Source organism: Castor canadensis, chromosome 10 (genome assembly GCF_047511655.1).
Source record: "Castor canadensis chromosome 10, mCasCan1.hap1v2, whole genome shotgun sequence".
Lineage (NCBI taxonomy): Eukaryota > Metazoa > Chordata > Mammalia > Rodentia > Castoridae > Castor > Castor canadensis.
In genome coordinates this window covers 143,899,282-143,919,831 of record NC_133395.1, presented here as the reverse complement: position 1 = coordinate 143,919,831, position 20,550 = coordinate 143,899,282, and the positions used below count along the sequence as shown (strand labels likewise).

Here is a 20,550-nt window from a genome sequence, read left to right as displayed (position 1 = left end):
GTCCCACTGGTTCTCTTTGTCATCTCCTGCAGTGTTGTGAGAGCCTTTCTCTGGAAAGTCCTTTTAGAGGAGAGTTTTGTAGGTGGCTTTAGAAACAGTGAAAAAGGTTCAAACAGTTCTAAAAAGTTATTTTGGTAGCTTTTTTAAAGTTGTGCAGAGCAGAACTGAAAATTCCTTTGGTTGTCCTTGCATTTTCCATATTAGAAATAGCCATTTGAAGATGCTATTTTTTTAGGACGGTGCTGTGGCCATGTCTCAATGATTACTTTGTCAAGCAGGGTTGATACCTCAGAAGTGCACAAGTTTATCAAGGTCACAGTGAGAGCAAGAGGCACGGTCCTTGGGCCCCATGGGACGCATTCCTGAACCCCTGTGATCTTGCCCACAGGTACCACGCACACAGACCCCTCAGCCGGAATCTCCAGGGATGACCAGCCCCTCCCCACGCATCCAGATAATCTCCACCGACTCAGCGGTAGCCTCACCTCAGCGCATTCAGGTACCTACGCCAGTCCTACTGGGATCCAGCCGCCTGCCATGCAGCCCTGCCTTCTCCCACCCTGTCCCAAAGCAAAGCTGCTAAGGTTTCACTCAGGAACTCTGCCTCTTGGCATCAAGCACAGTGCTACTTGGTTTATTTTATTTAAAAAAAAAAAAAAAAGGGAAAAGGTGTACTTTTATTTCACTAATGTACTTTCAAAGCAAAAGTGTGAACTGTTGCTTCAACTACTGGGCTAAAGTGCCATTTTATTACTCACTGCTTCCAAATTGAGAAGCAGCAGATATGGTGTTAGTTAAGAGCAAGGACTCCCACTTAGTCCAGTGCCCCATTTAATAACTTTTTTAAAAATCTTGGGCAGTTAAATTGTAAATACCTTTTTTATTTGGAAAATGTGGTGCTGTCCTGATAAGCTACTGTGAGGAATCAGTAGGATATTGCTTGTAAAATGCTTAGAAGTGTGCGTGGCGTGTAACGTTCGGTGTACACTATTACCTGAACATAGTAACTGTTGTCAGTGGTATTGTTATTAACTGATTGATGATCACTTAAGCAAGAGCAGGGCTCTGAACATGCCTGTGGCTCACTGAATGTTTTCTACCCCTTTGCAAAGGTATGTGTGGGCAACACGCTGGTTGAAGGGATAATACATTAATGACAGATCAGAGATTAGCTTTTTTTTTTTTTTTTTTTTTTTTGCAGTACTTATGTTTGAACTCAGGGCTTCATGCTTGCTAGGCAGGCACTCTCCCACTTGAGCCACAACTCAAGCCCTTTTTGCTCTGGTTATTTTGGAGATAAGATTTGCTTTTTGCCCAGGCATAGCCTGGATCTCAGTCCTCCTATTTTACACTTCCACTGGAATGACAGGAACATGCCACCACACCCATCTTTTTTCTGGTGAAATGAAGTCTCTTGAACTGTTTTCCCTGCCTGGCCTCAAACCATAATACTCTGGATCTCAGCCTCCCAAGTAGCTAGGATTATCTGCATGAGCCACTGGCACCCAGCCAGAGATTCACTTTTACCTCATCAAGCTGAATTGTAAGGCCAAGCTAAAACACATAAACAGAGATGGACAGCAAAAAAAAAATTTGGTACATTACATGGGGATGAAAGATGCAAAGATGCAAGGGCAGAGAGGTATTTGAGGGACTAAGAGGATTGCTTTCATTTATACTCTAAGCTCAGTGTAAGTGAACAGTAATGTAATCTGGCTGCTGCAAAAATGGTAGAGTGTTCGTATACTCTTAAAAGATTGAAATAGAAGATTTCTAATAAATAAAATGAAATCAGTTAACAATTATCTGTACTGCACATAAAATATATATATTTTTATATATATATATTTATATATACACATACACACACACCCCTATATACAGAAGCCGTATAGTTACATAACTTTAACTTCACATCACATGTGAGTGTTTGGAAATTAAGAAGACATTAAGGGGCTTTCACTATTTCCCCAAATTAGAAACTTTACATAGCTAAATGATTTTTCTCTTTTACTTTGTTCTTATTTGCTCATAATGACCCTCCCAGCCCTTGGAAAGGAGCTCACATGAAGGCTACCATACCTCCCAAGTCATGTTTTCAAGTGATGTGAGGGCAAATGAAGAGGCATGGTTCCCCCAGTAGACTTTGTCTGGATCTAGTGTGTATTTCCAGAGAGCATGCACATTCTCTGATATTTTAAGAAGAGTTTTCTTTCCCAGGAGGCCATTCAGTCTCCCATTTTATTAGACAGCAGAACTGTTCCATGCGTGGCATTTGATGCCATTCAGCTGGAGTGCAGAAGTTCCCTTAAACAGAGCCCTGTAATAGGACCATCCTTGGTATTGAGCTCTCAGCCAGGAAGATAACCCTTTGCATAGATTTTATGTATAGTAAATAAGAGTTGAAAATCTTCCCATTGTGAGCTGTGAATAAAATTTGACTCACCGAAGTGGTATTAAACTAACTGTATTTCAGTGAAATAAAGATCATTGATGTTTTCTGATTTCTCAAAGTTAATATGGATAACCTGGATTTTTTTTTTTTTTTTTTTTGTGGCAGTACTCAGGGAGTATGCTTGCTAAGCAAGTGCTTTGCCACCTTAGCCACACCTCCAGCTCTATTTATTTTTCGGTTAAGGTCTCGCATTTTTGCCACACATGTGGCCTTAGACCACAATCTTCCTTACCTATGGCTTCCTCTATAGCTGGAATCATCTACCACCACACCAGACCTAATGGATTAAAATGGGGTCTCATTAACTTTTTGCCCAGTCTGACCTTGAATCTGTCCTCCTGATCTTTGCCTCCTGAGTAACTGGAATTATAGTTGTGAGCTATGGCTACTAGCCTTTCACTCCTCTTTGCACTGGATCTGTCAGTATGAATTTCCTAAGAACAGTGCCATTCTCTTACCTAACTATATTACAGTTACCAAAAATTGGGAAATACTAATAATGAAGAATGCCATTATCTGATCCATCCATAGTCCATTTTCCAGAATGTCATCATTTGTCCCAGTAAAGTCCTTTATGCTGTTTTTTTCTGAGATCTAAGTTATTTCTTATTAATAGTGATAATAGTAATTAAGGTGCCAGTTGACACAACATGGGCATACCTAAGTTACGCAGGCCAGTGTGGGTGACCAGAAACATCACCTGTGTCCCTTGTGTCATGTTGCCCTAATGTTGCAAAGGCCTCTAAGGAAGAGGAGGAGCACAGTGCTCAGAGTGGAGAGGTAGCCTTAGGTTAGGGCTGAAAGCTGTTGCTTCAGCATACAGAGGTGTAAGACAGGAGCTGTGGGGGAGATGGAGGGGACAGGACACAATTGGTTCAAATTTTATTTTTTCATGCTGCTTTTGAAAACAATTAAGGTAGATTAAAAGGAATAAGCTGTGTCACATACTAACTTCTACATACTGGTGGTTGTCAGTGTTCGTTCTATTTGGGGCAGACTTGATAAGTTTCTCTTGCTTCTGTGTATTTTGAGGTTTCCCTGAGATGGGCCTCCATCTCCCCCTTTCTAGTTGATGCTTTACAGGAGACCATCATTGTCCTCATGTTCGACTCTACATTAACTAAATGTTTACCTTATATAATAAAATATCTACCGTACATATTGAGGTTCACATAAAATTTTGTTGGAAAGGACTTGTGAGGCTACATTTTTTGAAAGTTTGAAATCTTTCTCCCAGTCCCCAGGGGCAGGCCTCTGGGGTTCTTAACAGCTTCTCTCCTTCCTGCTTCCCACTTTGCAGATTTGTTTCTTGCAGCTTCTTTGAGCTGCTTGCTTCACAAGCCCTGTGCTCTTTCTGTGTCCACAAGCCTCTAATGTTTCTTTTCTCTGATACTTCAGTGACCTATCTCAGGTATTCAGAGCAGTTGCTGCTTGTTTGTGTGTATTAGATGGGTAATACACGCGTACTGTAACAGGATCACACCAAACAGGGCCAGAGTGAAAAATGGGTCCCCTTTCCCCCTTCTTCCCCTTCCCACAAAGGGCACTGTCACTATATCAGTCACTATTTGTTCTTCCAGAGAAGGGCTGTGCACACAAACCATAGGTAGACACATATGTAAATGCATGCATCACATTTTTACACAAATACTCCCATTCTGTGCATCTTACTCTATTCCTTTGCTCTTTTTTATTAGGTGTTTTTTTGGAGGTGGTTCCATGTGGTATAGATTAACCATCTGTATTTCACTTTGAATGGCTACTTGATATTCCATTTTACCCCCAAAGAAGTTACATTTCTAATATTTATTCATTCGTTAGTATATGTAATAAGCAGAAATTGTTTTTAGTATATTCTCAGATTTTATGTAATAGAAAAGTACTGTTTTCCCCGTTCTTCCCTGTACTCCATCTTTTACTTTTCATCCAATAGGCTTTTTGAAAGTTATGACTAATTTTATGAAGATTGTCTTGTTTTTGCTTTTCTGAGGTACCCCAGGTCAGTCAGTTGGCTAAGTGTCTGCTTTGTAAGAGGAGGAGAAACCAGATTAGCATTTAGTAGACATAGAAGCCACTTAGAAACCTGGATAATTGTGGGCTTCTCATGCAGCATTGATTTGGAGTCATCTGCTGCACCTCCTCTGCCTGTCACAAAATGGGAGTTCCTCAAAATTCCATCCTGAGTGTACTTCCTCCTCTCTGTTCACGCCAGCTGGACCCCAAGTACATCCAGCAGTGACTCCCAATTAGATGTATCTATGCCTGGATCTCTGCTGTAGCATTTAGTTCAAAACATTTAACAGTTTCTCAGAAGACTTCATCTTTAACCTGTAGTTTTTTCCACAAGAGTATTGCTTTAATTTACAAATATTTGGGGATTTTTCTAGTTATTTTTCTAGAATTGATTTCTACTTTAATTCCATTGAGGTCTGAGACATCCTTTTTAATTTCACTTTTTAAAATTTTTACGACGCAGAATGTGATCAGTTATTGACTGTTTCATGCAAGCTTGAGAAGAATAGATACTATGTTGTTGGATGAATTAATTTTATAAATGTCAATTATATCCAGTTTATAGTGCTGTTCATGTCAACTATTTCCTTATCAGTTTTCTGCCTGCTGCTTACAGGGAGGCATTGACATTTCCAGCTATAACTGTCATTTCCTTTTTTAAAGTTTTATTTTTGAATTAGCATACATTAATAATATAAGGGGATTTCATCATGATAATTCCATACATGGACTTTTTTTTTAATTTCTTTCTTCCTTCCTTGAAATTCTTTCAGTTTTTGCCTCATTTTTGTTTGCTTACTTGCTTTTTGGAGCTGAGGATGGAACCCAGTGCCTTGTACATGCTAGGCACTGGGTTCCTCAACCACTGAACTACATCCTCAGCCCACAGTATCCTTTTGTATTTTGATGCTCTGTTGTTAGTGCATGCTCACTTAGGAGTGTTGGATCTTTTTGGAGAATTGATTCCTTTTTCATTATGCAGTGCCCCTTTATGCCTGATATTTTTCTTACTCTGAAGTTTACTTTATTTAAAATCAGTGCAGTTATTCCACCTTTCTTTTTTTTGTTTATTTATTTTAGTTGTACTGAGGTTTGAACTCAGGGCCTAGTTTGGTGTTTACATGATACATCTTCCTTCCTTCCTTCTATGTCTTTATAAATTGAGTTTTCTGTAGGCAATATATAGTTATAGTTGGTTCTTGGTTTTTTACCTGATAATCTCTGTCTTTTGATTTCTGTACATAGATCATTCACATTTAAAGTGGTTATTGATATACTTGGACTGATACCACTCATATGTATAACTGATTTGCCCGAGACTTCTTTTTCTCATTTCTGTGTTTGTGGTTGAACTTTCTCTTTCTCTCTCTGGTGTATCAAAGCATTTGTTTTAAAATGTTTTCAGTTGTTGCCCTATAGTTTACTATGTACATTTTTAACTAGTCTTTGAATCCACCCTCAAATGACAGTTTTTAGTGAAATACACGTAACATAAACTATTTCAAAGTGCAGTTGGGTCGCATTTAGTACATTTTGCAAATTATGCAGCCACTACCTCTATCTAATTCTAAAACATTTTCATCACCCCAAAGCTATTATGCAGTTTCTCCCTATTCTCCCTTCTCCTGATCCCTAGCAACCACCAATCTGTAATTTGTCTCTGTGGATTTATTACTTTGTAGAATTTCACATAAATGGAAACATACACTGTATGATTTTAGTTATCTTGGGGGTGGGCCCTAGGGTCATGTGCCTTGTGACCACTGAAAGGTACTTTCAGAAGCAGGTAAACAGTGACGGACTGGGGCCCTGAGAGTAAAGGTGAGGAGGAATAGGGGTAAGCTGGGGAGAGGCAGCTCAGGCCCCATGACTCAGCTCTGCAGGGCCCTCAGGCACCCTGGGTGCTGGGCAAAGTCCAGCCTCCCACCCTTCCTGAGCCTGTGTGTGGTCTGCTCCTCAGCACAATATATTTTGTCTTCCATGAACCCTTCTGCCTCCCACACACCACCTCTTCTCATTAACATCTCACATCCTCCTGGTCTGTACCCCCAGACCAACTTCAGGTCCCCAGAATTCTGTCCACAAGTGGCCTCAACCAAATCCCCTGACTGTGGGCTTTTCTCTGAAATGGGTCAACACTTGCCTTCCTGGTGTCCTGTGCTGTCAGAAGGCTGCTGGTCATGACCCTCAGCCTTGCATCTAGTGTGATGCTAGCCCCACACTGCACTGGGCCATACTGGGTTGCCACCTAATGCCCCCACATGGAGATCCATCAGCAGTGTTTCCCTGCCACCCCACCCCTAGCACCACCTTCCAATTGTTCCTACACCCACTTCCCTGTCCTTTTGACCCTTCCTCAAAATTCTGTCCAGAAACTGGCACCTTCTCCTAACTAAAACACTCCTGCTTTGGGGGTGATGGCTCTAGCCTCCTCCAATAGCCCCATCACCCTCATCCCAGCCAGTGCACACTGAGCATGTAGTGTACAGGACACACTGAAGAACTCAGCCCTGCCCTCTTGGGGGAGCCATTCCAGAGGGAGGAGAAAGAGAAACACACATTTTGATGATAGATGAGCAAAGGACAGGGCAGGTTGCAGTTAAAGAGGTAAGGGGGTTGCTGGGATCTCCCCACTCTCTGTTCTCAGTGCAGCTGCTAACAATCATGAAGAACATAGGGTCAAGAGCTCTGACTTTCATAGTTATCAGTCTTCAGCCTCTCCACTCTCCCCTCTACCCTGTCCTGACAGCTGCAAGAATACTGCTCCCCAGGAATGTGTTTCTGTCTGCTTGGTCCCTACTGTATCCTCAGGGCCGGCCCAGCAGACCTACATAGACATATGATTTGAATCCTGGTCAGTGCTACTGGCTCATGGAACCTTGGCCAGGACACTCTCTTTGACCAGACTTCTAGCAGGCTACCCTGAGGCCTCTGCAAGACTAGGCCTGGCCTTGGCCCCATCCCATCCTTGTTGGACCTGCTCACTGCATGACTCTGGTTTCTGACTTTTTCATTTAGCACAATGTTTTGGAGGGTGTGTCCAGTTTTGGCTATGCAATATGGACCACATCTTGTTTAGCCTTGCAGTGTACCAAGTACTGTCACACAACAATACCATTTTACTTCCTACTCATCCTTTTTTACAGATCTATAAAAGCCAGGGACTTAAGAGCTATGTAGCTGGTTCAGGTCAGCACAGCTAGGCAGTAGCAGAATAAGTATTCCATAGCTGCAGAACAGATCTCAAGATCACACATTGGTGTTTATGGGATAAGGCAGCAGTGAAGGCGGTGGATGAACTAGAGAGCTCATGACCCATCTAGGAGAATGCTGTGCCCAACTCCAGACAGCTGGTGCCATGGGCAACTTGAGCCCAGGATGGCCAGAGCTTCCAGTTTGTCAAGAAAACTATAAATCTGATTTTTATGGGAAATACTCAATTTTTAGATGGTAACAACCAATTCTTTTACATTTTTTAAAACTTTGAGAATCAAGCAAAAGTTACCTAGTGCCTATGAGACATCACTGGCAGGCTCTTCTTTACAGCAGAAATGGTGAGCTGGCTGCTATAGAGTAGGTAACGTGGAGGAAGAGTAGGGTGTCGGTCACTCCTAGGTCCTTTGAGGAAAGAACTGGAGAGGGCCATGACTTGTTAGAATACAGTCAGCTCTGCTATTTATATGACATTATGTGTTCCTAAAAATTTCACACAGTATACAAAAATTGTACAGTGAAAGCCTTAAGACTTAAGGGGGGAAATAGGGCTAGTGGCACAACATTCATAAGCTTTGTCAATGACATATTAGAAAAAACAAGTAATGACTCTTAATAAGAACTACAGGTGGTTTAATATACAGTGACTACAATAAATACAGCACTTTATCTTGAAAGGGCCTGCAGTTCATTGTGGAGGAAGTGTGGGGTGGTGGGCATCTCAGGAGTGACTGAACCAGGGGCAGAGGGTGAGCTGCAGTCAGGGTTAAGAAATGGCACTGGGAGGTTGGGTGCAACTTGGGCCAAGCTCAGGGTCATGTTCAATATTACCTAGGGCTTCTCACAGAAGAAATGATTCAGACAAGCATTAAGGTTTGTTATGCTCAAATTGTTCACCAGTCTGTCAGTCAAGTTGGGACAGATTCACCTTTTCAGAACAAGTATTCTAGTATCTCTTCTGACTGGGTAAAAAATCACACAGAAAACAGGACATCCCTTCTTCCATTCCTCCCCACCTCCAGCTTGTTGTTTGTAGGTAGAGAGTGTATGAATATTTTTTCCAAGTAAAGAAAGTCTAGTTTGCCTCTTGGGTTCATTTCCCCTAGGACTGCCATAACAAGTTACCACAAACTTAGTAACTTCAAACAACAGATTTATATTCTGTCACAGTTTAGGACACCAAATGTCCGAAATCGAGGTTCTGCAGGGCTAGGCTCTCTTATCAGGGTTCTTGGATAGCACCCTTCCCAGCAATCTCAGGGCTATGAGGGCCTCCCAAGGGCCATCTATGTAAGGCAGGAATCCCGTCTAGTGAATCCTTGCATTTTTTCCTGCTGTTCTTTCTGGTCTTCTGCATTCTATGCCCTCTGCACATTTGGCCATCTCTCTCTCTCTCTCTCTCTCTCTCTCTCTCTCTCTCTCTCTCTCTCTCTCTTTCTCTATCTCAACGTGCGCACATACATACACACACCTTTATTGGCTGAGTAGGCAACTTTAGAGGGTCAAGTAAGAGGAGCGAGTTGCCCTGATGATTGGCAGCTTCCAGATACACTTTTGTCACATATCTGCACAGCTTTCTCTCTGGCCCCACTGGTCTTTGCTCAGTGGCACTCCCTCAGAGAAGTCTTCCCTACTGAGCTCACTCCCCTGCCTCCTTCCCAGTGTCAAGCTCTGCTTGTTTATTCTGCTTTGTGGTTCTCCATGGCAGTTAGCACTGACTGACAGTCTAATACTGGTGTTCATGGTCTGTTTTCCCTATAGAAGTTTAGCTCTGTGAAGGTGAGAACTGTGTTTTCCTCTGTCCTTGTCTCTAGAACATTGCTTGATTACATAATAGGCCCTGAGTAAACATTTGTTAAGTGGTGGAATATTTTCTTGCTTATGTCATTAATTTTGAACCAACATTGTCTGGTTTTCCATATTAGACAGCTGCCAAAGCTCTTGTGTTAGACTGTGTGTGTTTGTTGTCTGAACCTTGGAGTTCCATTTCAGTCTGTCCAGAGGTGGTAAGAATGCCATACCTGCCCATAAATGTGCTGTAGTTCAGCTAGAGACATAGCACATCCTCCCCTGCCCAGGTTCTAACCTGGTTCTAAAGCAGCCTCAAGACTACAGTTTGCAGTGAAGCCCTGCTGTGTCCAGAGGGAGAGGGATCCAGGGCTCCACACTGTGGGCATCTGGCCTAGAAGAGAGGCAGGACAGGCTAGAAAAGCACCAGAGAACTTAAGGAACAAGAATAAGAGGTCACTTTCATCATAGCAACTGTTCTTATCACAAGGGATGTAGTAAGACAAGGGCTCTGGGAAGAGGCAGGCTCTATCAGTTGGGGCCCAGGGGAAGCAGAGCCAGGACATCTCCCAAGTCAGCACATCTCATGTCCTGTATTTTCTTCCCTCCATGTGCCAGCCTGTGCTGTGCTGGCCCTTGCTCACAGCAGTGAGGCAGATGTAGCCTCTTATCTTTAGAGACCTGAGAGAGGAAATAGATGAGTTGGATGAGTGATCAGTGAATGGTGAGTCAAGTGTTTGTCATTAAGGGACTCCCTGTGTTCTCTTGCCCCAAGACAAGATTATATATAGGAGCTTCCCTTCAGAAATAGAACTTCTTTAAAACAACCACTCCCAGGTTTTGGATTTTGTGGATGGGTAGCACTTCCAAAGAGTTAGGGTTACCTACAGTTTTGATTATGTCAGGACAGGAACTTTCTTTAAAAAGTTAATTTGTCACCCATTATTTATTATTGCCTTCACTTCATAAAAGAAAGGATTTTAACACTAAAACTTATAAAGATCTTAGAATAAAACTAATTTTATGAAAATTCCCATCTGAAAAGCTCAGTGTTGTGTTTTGTTTCCTTCACTTCATCATGGACTGATGAAAAACGTGTTGGACAGCATTAGCTCAAGGGCTGGCATTTGGCAGTCACTACTTTTCGCCACCTGCAAGTGTGTGGGTCTTACAGTGCTCCATGAGTAGCCTCCTCCATGTTGTATCTTACAGATCGTGACAGACCAGCAGACGGGACAAAAGATTCAGATAGTCACCGCAGTGGACGCCTCCGGATCCTCCAAACAGCAGTTCATCCTGACCAGCCCAGATGGAGCTGGAGCTGGGAAGGTGATCCTGGCTTCCCCGGAGACATCCAGTGCCAAGCAGCTCATATTCACCACCTCGGACAACCTTGTCCCTGGCAGGATCCAGGTAAGGCCTGCTCACAGAGCTTGTCTCAGCACTTCCTAACTTATTTTTTAACCCTTGCCTTAGAGGTCAAGTCCATCCCTAGAAAGTCCTTTGGGGACTTGCAAATGTGGTACATTGCTGCTTTGACTAAAGTAAACCAACAAATGAGTGGCCAGACCCAGAGGACAGTCAACAGGGACCATTTAGAAGGGAAAGAAGAGCCAGGCACCAGTGGTTCATGCCTGTAATCCTAGCTTCTTAGGAGGCTGAGATGGGGAGAATCACAGTTCAAGGCCAGTCCAGGCAACTAGTTTAAGAGTCCCGCATCTCCAAAACAACCAGAGCAAAATGGACTGGAGATGTGACTCAAGTGGTAGCGTGCCTGCTTTGAAAGCCTGAAGCCCTGAGTTCAAACCCCTGTTCCACCACAAAAAATGGGCTGGCGGGGGGGGGGGAATGGAAGCTGAGGCAGGAAAAGCAGCCCACAGGGGATGGACATATGCAAGGTGACACTGAGCCACAAGAAAATTGTTCTTAACTAAGGCCATGCACTGGCAGCCCTTACTTAGCCCATGATGTTTTAAAGGCGCCATATTTGGGGCTGGCCACAGCCAGACAAGAGCTCCTAGCTCTTCCTAAACCTGGTCCTGACTCTCGTTGTGATGTTACTCACATGAACTGCTGGTTCTGGCATTCTGTTCCTTTCTCCATCTCTGACTTGCGTTTCCCTTCTCTGAGAAGGCAGGTGGGGTTAGGGCTGAGTGCAGGAAGAAGAACAGGTACTGAAGGAAAGCAGATTGTTGCTCAGCGTGAAGTTGGGAAGCAGTAAACTTCTCGACCCACCACTCAGAGGACAGAGACCTAGCCAGTGTCCCATAGGATACATAGAATCCCTGTTAGAATATTTGTTTTTTATTTTAAAAATTTGTCATAAGTTGTGCATACTATAAAATTTACTGTCTTAACCATTTTTAGAGGTTTGGTGGTATTAATAATCAGAGTCACAGTGTTGTACCAACAACTATATCTGAAACTCATTTCATCTTCCCAGACTGAAACTGTCCCTTGGGAATCACACACACACACACACACACACACACACACACACACACACACACACACACAACACACACACACACACACAACACACACACACACAACACACACACACACAACACACACACACACAACACACACACACACAACACACACACACACAACACACACACACACAGATATGCTGTACAATGAAGATATTTAAGAAGTTAACCTTCAAACAGTGTCTCCCCGTTTCTTCTCCCTCCAGCCTCTGGCAACCATCATTCTACTTTTTTTTTTCTTTGTGGGACTGGGGGTTGAACACAGGGCTTCACACTTAAAAAGCATGCACTCTGTCACTTGAACTACAACTCCAGTCCATTTTGCTCTGGTTATTTTGGAGATGGGGTTTGTGAACTATTTGCTAGGGCTGGCCTCGAATCACAATCCTCTTGATCTCAGCCTCCCAAATAGGTAGGATTTCAGGCCTGAGCCACTGGTACCCTGCTTCCGTTCCACTTGGTGTCTGTGTGAGTTTGATGACTCTAGGCACCTGCCTCATAGAAATGGAATCATACAGTATTTGTCTTTTGTGACTGGCTTATTTCACTTAACAGTGTCTTCAAGGTTCATGTAGCAGGTAGCAGGATTTTCTTCCTTTTCAAGGCTGAATAGTAATAGTTCATTATATAAATATACCACATTTAAAGTCAGGGTCTCACTATATGGCCCAGGCTGACCTCCTGTCTCAGTCTCCCAAGTGCTGAGATTATATAGGTGCACCACCATGCCAGACTTTTGTTTATCTTTTCATCTATTGTGGACAGTTGGATCACTTCCACTCTTTGGCTGCTGCAAATAGTGCTTCTAGGAGCACATGTGTTAGCTGAGTGTGCCTATAATCCTAGTACTTAAGAGGCTGAGAGTGGGAGGATCCCAGTTTTAAGCCACCTCTGGCAAAAAAAAGTTTGTAAGACCCCATTTCAATGAAAAAAGAAAAAAAAACCTGGATATGGTGATGCACTTCTGTCATCCCAGCAACAGTAGGAGGTGTAAAATAGGATTGTAATCCAGGCTTGCCTGGGCAAAAAGCAAGACCCTATCCTAAATAACCAGTGTTGGAGCCATGGTTCAAGTGATAGAGCACCTGATTAGCCAGCACAAAGCCCTGAGTTCAAACTCCAGTACTGAAAAAAAAACCAAGCAAACAAAAACATGTGTTTTCATGCCTTTAATCCCAACTACTTAGAAAGCAAGACAAGAGGATCAGAGTTTAAGGCCAGCCAGAGCAAATTAGCAAGATCTTATCTCAAAAATTTAAAAAAGGGTTGGTGGTGTACCTGGCATGTGCAGGTTTCTGGGTTCAGCTACCGGTCACACACACACACACAAAATGCATGTGTTTTGGAGGGAACTTTCCACTGTGGAGAAACTTCAGGAAGGAAAGAATGTTTTTCCTGATGAACAGGTAAGTATAGCCTCATCCTTCTCTCATAGTGCAGTCTGCCCTCAGATCAGCAGTCCTGCTTATTGACAGCACTCCTGGCTTGCAAAAGTCAGGCTGCTGGGATCGCATTTCCCAGGTGATTCTATGTGATCTCTGTATATGGTCCCACCACACATAAATCGTTTGAACAGGCTTATCATGTGCTCAAATAAAATGCATCTTTAAAATATAGCTGTTTTTTACTTCCTCATATTAATATCAGTTATATATTCTCCTAGATAGGTAACACTGTTTCTCATCTAGAAAGTCACCTACGAGTGAGGGGAAATACCAGTCACAAATATACCCCTTTGCTTACTTTTAAATTGTTCATGGGACTAGAGCGGCAGCTGAAAGAACCTTATGTCTCTTCATTTCAGAGCATTGTGGTTCCCCCATGACCTCAGTCTTGGTGATGGCTGCTAAATAATACAGTAGGTTGGTGAAGGCCCCACAGAAGGTCACAGTCCAGCAGAGCAACAGGGCCATCTGGGTGTCAGTGAAGTTACCAGCTAGAATTTTCCCAGTTCTTCTAAGCTCTTCTGTTTAGAAACCTGAGACAGAATTTACAGTGAAACTGACTTTGCTGAGCAAGCTGGTTTTGAATCAGTACTGTCTGTTGATTTCTCATAGATCGTCACGGATTCTGCTTCTGTGGAACGTTTGCTGGGGAAGGCAGACGTTCAGAGGCCCCAGGTGGTGGAGTACTGTGTGGTCTGTGGTGACAAAGCCTCTGGTATGTGACCCCAGCTTCTCCTGGTGCATGTCATGGCAGTGGTGACATGAGAGAGAACATTTTCTGTAGGTTTGTAGGTTTGAAACATGACAGTTTTCTTATTGGGTAGTGATACAGCAAAGTAGCTTGTCAGATTATTAGAATCAATGGGAAAAGGAAAGAAACGATTTCTGTGATTTGTAAATCTTGGTTGAATGTCTAGTAATACTTAAGTGCTACCAAGAAAGAGACTATTTTGTTTAGTCTAGTTCACACCAACACAGAGCTTTGCTATCTCCTCAGGTGCATTGTGTGCATGATCCCCTCAAATGACCTGCCTCTGCCTCCCCTCACTGTACCCCAGTGTAATAAAGTGCTATGATGGAGGAGCAGGAAGCATGTGACTCTGACCCCCAGAGGTGGTCCCACTTTGGTGGCTGGACATGTAAATGTTAAAATGAAGTGAGAGAAGGGCTGTCTGAGTAGTGGAGCCTGGGCCCAGGAATTTAGTCCACACACAAGTACCCTTCCCAGAGAACTTATAGACTGCCATGGTGAAGGTGTGGTGAGGGAGACTGGAGAAGATAACTGGCCTGCTGGCACTGGGGGGCCACAGAATGTGAGGGAAGTTGTCAATGGGATGGAGCAGCGTGTTGCAGCGATGCCTGGCACAGGGCTGAGTTCTGCGGCATTTTATCTGTAGTAACAAAATTCATAGAGACTTCGGAGATTTTGTTGTCCTGGGTTTTGGTTGGTTTTGTTCTTTAGAAAAGGAGATTGGACCAAGCTCTTTAGGAAGACAGCCCCAGGTGAGCCTCTCCAAAAGGCCAGAAGCTCCACTTCCCTCCAGGCTGCCAATGATGCTAACTCTGCACCCGCCCTTGGTGTGTAAACCCAACCTGGCCAGCCAGAAGGCAAGAGGGCAGCACTGCCCCTGATCCTGCCTGCCTTTTGTGCAGACCTCTTGGCATCTATTGTATTCTCTTCCCACTACTCCCCTGCCATCCTGTGTTCCCCACCAGGGCCTTAGCCATCTCTGTAGCCCCATCTTCTTGCTCAGCAAGGAGAAGCACTCTGCAAACTCTTGAACAAGTCAGCAAAGCAGGAATGTAAAAAAAGGCCACAGAATCTGCCTGGCTTCCAGTGCCATTGTCTGTAGATTATTAGAAGTCGCTCTGAGAGATAGAGAGCTGAAGGAGATGCCCTGCAAGAAAGGAAAGGTGTGTTGAGGCACACCTGTGCTTACAGAATGGTTGAGATCCTCCAAGTGCACCCTTGAAAAATGATCCCATGTCCTAGAGCTCACAACCATGGGATCTTTTGTAGACACAGAAAATAATGATCCTGTGAAATGTGTCTTTCCAGCAGAGCAACTGTGGCCTTGGGTTACATAAGCATTCTGTGGTCAGTCCCAGCTGGAAACATAAGTGTAATGTGTGAAAGTGCTTTGTGAACTAGGAAGGGTTAACCAAGGTAGGGAAATGTTTTATTATTGTTGGTTGGAGACACTGAAGTAAGCATAATTAGAAAAATGACCTTGTTTCCTAAACATAATCCTTGAACTGTGTTCCTAGAAGGGTCTGGGTAGCCAACTTGGGTGAGCCATGGACTAATCTTCCTTTGCCTTGTACCCCCAGTCACTATTCCACTTCCCCTAAGGAAACCCAGGGACCCAGGAGGTGACTCAGGAGGCAGGAATGCAGGAGTGTACCCCAGGGCTAAAACAGCACCTGTGTGAGTCTGCTCCTCGGTCCTGAAGGACAGGGCGCTGAGCACCTTCCCCCATGTGCACATGGGGATAGTGATGCATCATCGTCTGAGCACCTACGGTGGGTTAGGTCTTGTGTATGCTGAGAGCATTTAGGGCTTGCCATTGGCCAGCTGTCACGTGGGCTTCAGTTTTTCCATCCTGACCTCAAGGGCTACTGTAGAGATGATAGAGAAATTCAGTGGTGGACATGGTCATTAGGCTCAGTACCCAGCTGCCGTTATCCCAAGAGTCAGCATCTGACTGTGGAAGCCCCCATTACCTTGGGAGACTTACTTTCAAAATGGCCTGAGGCAGATCACCTGCTTCATGCTCTCTGCTCCCTCCAGGCCGTCACTATGGGGCTGTCAGTTGTGAAGGTTGCAAAGGTTTCTTCAAACGGAGCGTGAGGAAAAATCTGACCTACAGCTGCCGGAGCAACCAAGACTGCATCATCAACAAACACCACCGGAACCGCTGTCAGTTTTGCCGGCTAAAAAAGTGCTTAGAGATGGGCATGAAAATGGAATGTGAGTAACAGTATCACACCACTGTGTGGGAGGAAAAAGGGAGCAGGAGGTGTTGAATGAAGGTTTCTGTATTAGGCTTTAAAATACTTTAGGAAAAATTACCCACACAGGTTGCCTGTTAATTTACCTTCTGGGTCAGCCAGGTGATTCTGAGCTGACACTACCAGGCTTGGTCAGTTCCCATCGTGTGTATGAAAGCCTTCTTCCAGAGAAGCCCCCTTCCAGGTGGACTGGGAAGTAGAACAGGGTAGGGTGAACACAGACTTCAGAGTATAGCTGAGAAGTGCTAGGAAACTCTGGAAACACGGGCCTCTCTCAGCCCTTGGAGCGTAGTTTGTGACCCAGAACCTCTCCCTACCTTGTTGACATACTGCTCCTGAATGAGGAGCACTGCTCCTGCTTTCCTGGTGCCTTTGTTTTCCTTCATGGCCTAGCCATCTGCCAAGCCTTTGTGCAGCTGCGGCTCTGAGAGTTGCTGGAGCCCTTGGGTATGGGGCAGCCAGGGAAGGTTTGAAGCGAAGCCTTTCAGCTCCTAGAGCCAGACTCCTAGGGACAGGAATGCCAAAACCATTTCCTCATTCACAGAGACCGTTCTGTGTGGGATAAGTTCTCTTCATAGTAGTGAAAACATGGAGACCAGTTCCAAGATGGGCAACAGAGAAACGGAGGGAAGGGTAGACTGTCAGGCCATGGCAGAGGATTGAAGGCCAGCTAAAGCAGAGCCTGCCCTGTACCTGGCAAGGCTGGCTCTCTCAGGACTGCAGGCCGCTGAGGGGGCTGCATGGTCCCTAGGAAGGCTGAAAACCGATGATCTTCAATATTGGTGTTTCCATTTCTGGGAATGGGAAATCGCAAGGTTTTCTGGGGAGCTAACAGAGAGTGTTCTTTGAGAAATCTCAGGATTATAACCTGATATGTACCTTATTGTGATGTTTTTATTTTATCCAGTACACTGCTTTTCCCCCAAAGTGAACAGATACATCACCAGTTTGGTGCAGGACTGGCCCACATTGCCAAGCTGTGCTTTCTCAGTAAGGAATTTTTTACTCATAGGAGCAAAAAAAGTAGTTTTCAGAATCACAGGTAGAACTGCAAATTCAAGATCCAACTGGATTTCAGTTTGGTTAGTAGGATATCTGAATCCAAGTGCCTGGGCTTCATGTCCTCTTCCTTAAAAAAAAAAAAAATCTTCATTTTCTTCAGCTTTAGCATGTATAGTGTATACTTGTTCCTATACTTAGGCTGCCAAATGGAGAAATTGCTAGTGTGGTTTAAGATTGATGCCCATCAGCCAAAGCTACTCAGGCTGGAATTGGAAATAGAGTGGTCTCTCTGTCATTTGTGGTATGTGATCATCTCGGTGACGAGCCCTCTGAAGACGAGCATTTCTTATTCTGGACAGAGTCCGTTTTGTCGGTAGCAAGACTGGACAACCCAGAGGGCTCCTCTCTGCCTCATGCCAGAGCTCTGTGGCAGACTTGAAACAGGCAGCACCTGCCATCTTGAGCTCCTCTATGTGCCTTCAGGGTTGACATGGCACTGTTTGGCTTTGAAGCCAGCTCTCCTGTACTGGAAAGTCCACTGTGGTAACTGAGCAGACAGGCAACTTGAGCACCAAAACTGACTGTGGTCAGTGATGGGTTTGCTAAGGGAGATCCCTTACTTTACTGTGATCTGAATCTCTTCTCTAAATATGATTCAAGCTGTACAGAGTGAGCGGAAGCCTTTTGATGTGCAACGGGAGAAGCCAAGTAATTGTGCTGCTTCAACTGAAAAAATCTATATCCGGAAGGACCTGCGAAGTCCTCTGATAGCCACCCCCACATTTGTGGCAGATAAAGATGGAGCAAGGTCAGTCCCTGTCTCATAAAGGGCAGCACTGAGATCTGCCAGACGAAGCATGGGTGTCCTTGGAAGGGTATGAACATGGTTCCTGCCCACCTGCCACAGCCCTGTGTGCCTCACTGTGCCGTGGAGCTGCTCAGCCTCAACACTGAGCCTGTTTAGGTTCTCTGCTTTGGTCCTGCAGGTTAGGCTTCACTCACACAACAAAAGAATTGTCTATAACTCATGACTTGGGCTTTTCTGCAGCCTAAACAAAAAGCCTAAGGTGAGACACGATCCCAGACAATGCCACCAGTGATTTAATTCGTGCCTTCTTTTTAACATAATTACTCAACTTATTTCAAAAGGAACAGAAAGAGGGAAAACCAGAAATCCAAATATGTCACACAGAGAACTGAAGTTGAGGGTGTTGTAATGATTTTCTGAAGATCAAGTTAACTTTTGGGGCAAAATGGCCACAGGCAGTGTGGAAACCCTGGGGTGTGCATCTGTTCCTTCCTGTACCAAACTGTAGACCAACTTTGTGCATGTCTCATTTCGGAAGGCAGTCACTTGCCCTGTGACCAGCCCTTAGAGCTTTTGTCCTAGCAGACAGCTTTGCAGATGTAGAAGGGAGAGGACAGGTAAATGCAGTATGACCATATTGTGCATACAATGTTGGAAGCTACTCTGGGTTTCTTTATGTCTTAAATAGACAAACAGGTCTTCTTGATCCAGGGATGCTTGTGAACATCCAGCAGCCTTTGATACGTGAGGATGGTACGGTTCTCCTGGCCACGGATTCCAAGGTGATGTTCTCTCTTCCTTTCCCCTCTTCCTTTGTGTGGCAGTGCAGGCTGTTTTCTAAGTGCACTGGCCTTCCGCAGCTCAGTTTGCATCTTGTAATTGTAGCCATCCTGGGGTTTGTTCTAGGGACGCTGATAGCATTTCAGAAACAGCTGGCTGGTCACAGTGATTATAACATGGCAATTTGGTGGACATTCTGCAGTTCCTATCTCTGTTAGGATTTTTTTGTCACACCTGTAACCTTTGCTGCTTGGGAGGCTGAGGTCAGGAGGATTGCAGTTTGAGGCCAACTTGGATGAGATCCCATCTCCAAAATAACCAGAGCAACTGACACTAATGGCTCATGCCTGTAATCCTAGCTACTTGGGAGATAGAGATCAGGAGGATTGTGGTTCAAGTCCAAACCTGGGAGTGGGGAGGGATAAAAAAAATGACACCTTATCTCAGAAATAGCCAACACAAAAGGGGCTGGTGGAGTAGCTCAAGTGGTAGAGCGAGCACCTGCCTACCAAACATGAGACCTTAAGTTCAAATCCTCCTACTGCCAAAATAAAAAAATTTCCCCCTTGGGCACACATAGGCAGACTACCTGCATGCTGAAAAAATAACTACTTTTCCTAAGTGCCTTTGGTGAAAGCTGCCAGTCCTTTGATGATTTTCAGTGGGGTGATAGCTAAAGCCTCACAAGGCAAGTTAGTCACAGAGTTAATTTGTGGACAGAGGTGTTTGTCAGTCCATAAGTAGGCAGCTGGCTGGCTCCTGTGAAGTAACCAAGGTCAGACTCTTATCCTAGCAAGAAAACCATGATGAGGTTTGTTGTTTGTTTGTTTAGACAAGATCTTGCTATGTAGTTGAAGCTGGTCTCTAACTTATAATGCTTTTGCCTCAGCCTCCCAAGTGCTGGGATTACAGGTGTGCTCCACCATGCCTAGCTGAACCCACTGATTTTTTTTCTCCTTATATAAACCAAGTAATGAAAGTAGCAGCAAACCACAACTCTAAAGGGAGTGATAGAGCAACACCAGAACTGAATTTTGGCACCATTGCTGCCGTGCAGGCTTCCTTCTCACCTACATGAACGTTCACACGCCCACTACACAGCATTCTCTTCGGGAATAGGGAAGGCACAAGGGAGCCCGTGGTTGGTGTGGAGTGCTGCCTTGCACCCTGTGGTACCAGGATTTGAGCTTCCTGTCTTCGGGCAGTGGTGATGCTTGATGTGAGCTGATGGATTACCTGACTCACTGTTTATTCCCCAGCAGACATTTTCTGACTGTCAAATGGAGTGTAGAGAAAGCATAGGGCCCAGATGACCTTGAGGACTCCTAAGCACCACCGAGTTTACAACAACCAATCATTCAAAGACCCAGACCCAAGCCCTGCACTCCACAGCCACCAGCCTGCTTCCCACACCTCAGGTTCCTTCAGTGCCCACAGTACAGGGTCTGTGCAGAAACTATAGGAAGTTAAATTTCTAAAGCACTTGGCACCTGCTGAGCACTCAATAAATGTTAACTGTTAGGAACTAATTATCACTGGGTA

General features: G+C 44.4%; 1 protein-coding gene across 14 annotated transcripts in view; it reads left to right on the top strand.

Moving 5' to 3' along the window:
• The window catches only part of Nr2c2 (nuclear receptor subfamily 2 group C member 2), a 77,299-nt gene that overhangs the window by 37,717 nt on the left and 19,032 nt on the right, over positions 1-20,550 (top strand). For all 14 annotated transcript variants that reach the window (XR_012436395.1, XR_012436394.1, XM_074044479.1 and 11 more), the window contains 6 exons: positions 389-499; positions 10,682-10,882; positions 14,019-14,121; positions 16,198-16,377; positions 18,081-18,228; positions 18,917-19,010. Coding sequence is in view for 12 of the 14 variants with exons in the window: in XM_074044479.1 (XP_073900580.1) it covers positions 428-499; positions 10,682-10,882; positions 14,019-14,121; positions 16,198-16,377; positions 18,081-18,228; positions 18,917-19,010 (798 nt within the window). In the remaining 2 variants the exon portion in view is untranslated. The remainder of the gene's footprint in view (positions 1-388; positions 500-10,681; positions 10,883-14,018; positions 14,122-16,197; positions 16,378-18,080; positions 18,229-18,916; positions 19,011-20,550) is intronic.